Here is a 6,000-nt window from a genome sequence, read left to right on the forward strand (position 1 = left end):
ATCAGTGAACCTGCATTCTGTGCTCTGCTCTGATTTTTTTTTTGGGGGGATGGAGTCTTGCTGTGTTGCCCAGGCTGGAGTGCAGTGGTGTGATCTTGGCTCACTGCAACCTCTGCTTCCTGGGTTCAAGTGATTCTCCTGCCTCAGCCTCCCAAGTAGTTGGGACTACTGGTACATGCTACCACCCCTGGCTAATTTTCACCATATTGGCCAGGCTGGTCTTGTACTCCTGACCTCAGGTGATCCGCCCTCCTTGGCCTCCCAAAGTGCTAGAATTATAGGTGTGAGCCACCGTGCGCGGCCTGTGATCTGATTTTTAAAAAGTGCTTATCCTCTAGTTTTGTGCTTGCTTTTCCGTAGCCTCATAATTTCATATCGTTCTTTCTTACTTTACATGTAACTGTCCCTTACAGTTCCTTTACTCATCAAAATCTTAGTGCCTCTTTATTTTCACCCTCACTGTGATTGCAATCCTAGATTCTATCTCACTGTCTTATTTTCCTGTCTTCAACTTCTTAAACCCTTTAGTTCCTGAGTTTCAGAATGGCAAACACAAAAAGAAAAATATCAGTACTAAAATGTGCTACAGTGTATTTCTAATTTTTTAAAAATTGTAGTTTTGATGCTTTCTCATATAGTATAAAAGAGTCAGATTAATTCTAGCAGTGTCTAATCTTCTGATTGCGTATTTTTTTCTGAAACAAAATATCCTCAAATGTATGTCTCCAACTTCATGTAGGAGTAGAAAATTACTGAAGCAACTGTCAGCCTGGTGTGGGCCCAGTTCTGAGGACAATCGGGCAGCCTGGCGAGCTCCTGGCAGAGCCCAGCAAGGGTTGACCAGAGAGGCCTGCCTGTCCATCTTGTGCCACTTCCCCAGGGCCCTGGTATGGGTCAGCCTGTCCCTGCTCAGCAAGGGCAGCCCTGAGCCGCACACCATGATCTGCGTCCCCACCAAGGAGGACTTCCTCCAGCTCCGTAAGGACTGGCACTACTGTGGGCCCCAGGAATCCAAACACAGTGACCCATTCAAGAGCAAGATCCTGAAACAGAAAGAGAAGAAGAAAAGGGAGAAGCGGCAGAAGCTGGGACATACCTCTTCTGATGGCCTGGCAGGGGAAGAGCCCGTGGCTGGGCAGGAAGCTCTGACTCTGGGGCTGTGGTCAGGCCCTCTGCCGCGTGTGACGCTGCACTGCTCCAGAACTCTGCTAGGCTTTGTGACTCAGGGAGATTTTTCCATGGCTGTTGGCTGTGGAGAAGCCCTGGGCTTTGTTAGCTTGACAGGCTTGCTGGATGTGCTGTCCAGCCAGCCGGCGGCCCAGAGGGGTTTAGTACTACTGAGGCCTCCCGCGTCTCTGCAGTATCGATTTGCGAGGATTGCTATTGAGGTGTGAACGCACCCTCATATCTCAGCAGGGCATAGATATTAAGTTATTATTGTCTGCCAAGTTCCACATGCGGAGAGTCTGCTTCTGCTTCAAAATATCATGTGAAACTCCTTGGAAACAAGAATAAAAAATAACGTAGTATGCAGATGATGAAATGTTTACATCCCAGTAATGGCGTTAATTTCCATCTTTCCCCATCCTTGCTGTAATACTTTTATTAAACTATTTGGCCAAAAGTTTGTATTATGGTTAGAAGCTCTGCGAGTTATCCTCTATTTTTGTTAGGAGCAAAGGGCTGTCAAGTCTACTTGAAAAACCTTGTAGTCATGTGATAAGCAACAATAGATGTTTAGTGATTTTACTGTTATGGCAGAAGACAAGACTAGATACTTGGCCTCTGTACATGAAATATGGACCCCTGCTGGGCCACATTCAATTCTGTACTGTGATTACCATGCCGAACAACTCAAGCCTTAAAGAAGGAAGTCATGGAAAATTGATTGCTGCCTGTTTTCAGGCAGGCACAGTTTATGGCATTGGTGCTGGGCTAGAATTAGAAAGGGGGGTCTATGACGTTGATTTCCTGACTCTTTGATCTCTTTGTTGTTGACCAACACATGATCCTAGGAGTTACTTAATTTTTTTAAGTAAAAAAATTATTATTTTTTTGTTTCTGCGAAGAATTTCTCAAAGCCATAGAGGAGCATTTCTTAGAATGTGTTCTGTGAAATGTGCCACCTAAAAAAAGAGATTCCAAGGTCAAGTTGATTTAGGAAACTCTGGATTAAATAAAGTTAAGCATATCTTTATGAAAGGACTTCTGGAAACTTCCATGTAATAGTGTGCATTGTGGATCTCTGGAAGGAAACGATAGTGTATCGTATTTTCTAAATACTTTTGATCCCTCAAGTTCTCTTATAAGGAGCACTTTGTAGGACCAATTTCTTAGGAGCGCGCCTTGGGCACTGTGGCTGCATAGTGCCTAGCTACCTTTGCAAGGTGATACTAAGCCGGCAAGCTGCCTTTCAACACTCATGTGGTCACATTGTCCACCGGAGAGTCTGAGCAGGGTATAAAAGAAAGGTCTCATCCTGCCCCACAGGAAGAGTGGGTTCAGTGTGGCTTGGTTCCACCTGTGGAGAAACTCGGCGCTCATCTACTTTTAGTTGCCACGTATGTCTCACTCATAGTCTTGGTCCTTAACTTTCCTGCCATAAGTTTCTAGAAAAGCTTAAATGGGATTTTTTTCTAAAAAATGTCAATGTGCAGTTAGGCGTTAGTTTATGTAAATGCATTGGGTTTTTGCAGTAGCGTTTGGCAGTAAATAGCTTTGGGGGTGATGAGGTGGGGAAAGGTACGGGAGGTGGTAGTCAGAAAGTACCTGCCACCCGTGAGAGGTCTGACGCTTTGCCTGTCACCACGCCTCTGATATCTTTGGATCCAACCCAGATGAGACGGGAAAAACAGTGTAACTAAGTGGCATCCGTAAACAGAATAAATGAAAATGTCACCTGATGTTCAGTTGTGAATATTTATTGGAGCATTCCTTATTTGTTTTCTGGGCTCTAAGTCACCTCGTTTGTGGCTGAGCTCACTTGATGGCAGAAGTCTGAGTGTGCTGCGTGGTCACCTAACCTCATTCTGTACAACCCTTCCTGGGGCCTGCTGCCCTGCCCTCATTACAGGGGATGTTTGCAGCCAGTCTGCTTTGTGGGTGGTAGGTCAAAGAGCTGTGCACCAGAAAGACAGACTAGCATTTCCCAAAATGTATTTCTGGGAGTACCAGTCCCTGCAGCTGTTCCTGAAGAAAAGTGTTCTATGGCTAAATACATTTGGGAAAAGCTATATATGGTATCTTCCTATTGCGACTCACAATGAATAATTGCATAGTCAAAGCTCTGCAAAGCTTTTTAAGAAAAAAATCTGTCTTTCAGGCTCCCACACACGTACCTATTTTGGTTTTTGCATACCTATTGTCCAGAGAACACTAGTTTCACAGAAGATGCTTTGAAAAACTAACAGAATCTGCAGAGGCAATAAAGAATCCATGTTCCTTATGAAAAAGACTGATGGGGAATGGCTTACTTTCTGGCAGTTGAATTGGTTAGTATGTTGATCTTGATCCTTCCAAGTGCCTGCCATGCTGTACTAGAGCCGCATAGCTACCAAAGAAGTGCGTCGTGGCCCTTGTCCTCTTGCTGAGGGAGCAACGCTTTTAGGGTTCTTGGAGCATCCTAAAAGGCAGAGTTGTGAGCTGAGCACTTACAGACCAGCTACACACTTGAGTTCTGTAAGAAACAATGGATTGTTTTTGGTGTTTATGCTCTAGTAATATTGTTCATATCAGTCACCCATATTCATCATAAAACAATTCGAAAATGAAGATAAGCAACAACAATAACAACATTTAAATCACCTGGATTTTCACCATCCGGAGTAACCAGTTCCCTTCTGGTGTGTATCCTAGGCATTCAGATGTATGTGGGTAGTTTTATTTTTTTAATAACACAAGCCATTGCTTATATAAAGACTTAGACCATTCAAGTGCAGCTAAAGTGCATGTTACCCGTTTTTTGTTGGTGCTTGACTGGCAAGAACTTTAAGGATAATACTCCCTTTTTTTTGAAGTGGGAAGTTTGTAGATAACCACCATCAGGTACTAAATGTAACATTGCCATCTTGGCAGCTACATGCCGTGCGTGAGTTCTTTCTTCCCAGCCAGTGGGAGGTGAGGGGGGCAGCTGACAAGCTATATGGACTCCCTCGTAGTCTTAACTGGCCTATTCGTAGCCAGCCAATCTGAGGCCTGGGGAGCACAGAGCTAGGTCCAGGACTGGGCTGCATAGCAGAGAATACAAAGCCTGTAGCAATTGTGGGTCACTCAAGCAGCAGCCCTAGTTACACAGCGGTTCTGGTTATTGTAGGCCTCCTCAGGACACAGAGGAACACAGGCGCTGCCTTTTCTTTGGCAACAGCAGCTTCCAGACTTGGCTGCATTATTTATTTATTTATTTATTTATGACAGAGTCACACTCTGTCTGCCTAGGCTACAGTGCAGTGGCGTGATCCTGGCTCACTGCAACCTCCACCTCCCAGGTTCAAGTGATTCTCCTGCCTCAGCCTCCTGAGTAGCTAGGATTATAGGTATGTGCCACTACACCCGGCTAATTTTTATATTTCTCAGTAGAGACAGCGTTTCACTATGTTGACCAGGCTGATCTTGAACTCCTCACCTCAAGTGATCTGCCCACCTCAGCCTCCCAAAGTGCTGGGATTACAAGTGTGAGCCACCACGCCTGGCCTTTGGCTGCATTTTAGAATCACCCAACAGCCCAAACTGCAGCCCAGAAATCAATCTTGGGTTGGGCCCAAGCATAAGTATTTCTTACGAGCTCCCCAAGCTGTTGTGATATGCTGCTCAGCTGAGAATCTCTGCTTTAGGAGATCTGGCTCTTGGACCCTCTGCACCTTGGGGAAATGTTACTGAGTAATGAGGCCATGGAAACCCCAGAATTCCTGTGCCTATAGCAGGCCTGCTTGCCATTACGAAAAAAGACATTTCTGCAAAGTCAGCTCACAGGGTCTGTTGACTGCATTGTGAAGTGTCCAGCTGGGAATGTAGTGAGAGCGTAGTGTTGAGGGCTGGGTGGCCCAGAGTAGGGGCTTCCACCTGGGGAAAAGGCTTGGTCTTGGCAAAGAAAACCGCCTCATTACTTGTGTAACCTTCTCTACTTGAGGATATCAAATGAGGCCTCTTGTTTGTTTTCTCCTGGTGAGTAGCCTTCCAGATCAGCTCTTCTGAGCCTTGGCTGCACATGGGACTCACCTTCGGGCTTTCAAAGTACTGGTGCCCAGGGCCTACCTGCCTGGGATGAAGCTTAAACTAGTCAAGGGTGTGAGCTAGACTTCGGGGGTTTTAAGAGCTCCCAAGGTTTTTTTTGAAGCCAAGGTTGAGAACCACTCTTTCAGACTTTAAGAATGAGGTTCCAGTGTAAGTAATCAAAGATGCAGCTTATCAGTAATGGGGACCCTGAAGCAGGGGGCGAGCGGGGAGAGCAGATGCAGCTGTCTTGAGTGGGGCACACAGCTGTGACCCATGGCCCTGGTAGGGGCCTGCTGGAGCCGAGCACATGACCAAGTTCATATCAAGGCATTTCCTGTCTCCCCGTGTTTTGAAGGTTTTAATTTAATCAGGTATCGTTCTGGAAGAGCCCACCCTAACCATCTGTTGCTTTCACTTGAGGAAATGTTTACAAACATGGAAATGCCCTCGTTTCTCTCTCTGCAGTCCCACAGCGCCCCTCTGGCCTCACCCACTGTGCTCTGAACAGCCAAGCTCTTGACTCCTTCACGATCATCCACGTGGAGAGGCTTTCTCTGCCCACCATTTATTTTATTTTTTGAGACAGCGTCTCGCTCGATCACCCAGGCTGGAGTGCAGTGGCATGAACACAGCTCACTGTTGCCTTAACCTCCCGGGCTCAAGTGATCCTCCCACCTCAGCCTCCTGAGTATCTGGGAGCCACACAGGTGTGCCACCACACCAAACTTATTTTTTTTGTCTTTGTTTTGAGACAGTCTCTCTGTTACCTAGGCTGGAGTGCAGTGACAT

The 6,000-nt window shown here is 46.1% G+C and overlaps 1 protein-coding gene across 3 annotated transcripts in view; it reads left to right on the forward strand.

Annotated features, from left to right (window-relative positions):
• POP1 (POP1 homolog, ribonuclease P/MRP subunit) overlaps positions 1 to 2,903 on the forward strand; it is a 42,745-nt gene extending 39,842 nt beyond the window's left edge. For all 3 annotated transcript variants that reach the window (XM_064384443.1, XM_064384444.1, XM_064384445.1), the window contains exon 16: positions 740 to 2,903. In XM_064384443.1, the coding sequence (XP_064240513.1) occupies positions 740 to 1,394 (655 nt within the window). In that variant the 3' untranslated portion in view covers positions 1,395 to 2,903. The remainder of the gene's footprint in view (positions 1 to 739) is intronic.
• The last annotated feature ends 3,097 nt before the right edge of the window (positions 2,904 to 6,000 follow it).

Source organism: Aotus nancymaae, unplaced genomic scaffold (assembly GCF_030222135.1).
Source record: "Aotus nancymaae isolate 86718 unplaced genomic scaffold, 86718_ANA_hifiasm-v0.15.2.pri h1tg000036l, whole genome shotgun sequence".
Taxonomy (NCBI): domain Eukaryota; kingdom Metazoa; phylum Chordata; class Mammalia; order Primates; family Aotidae; genus Aotus; species Aotus nancymaae.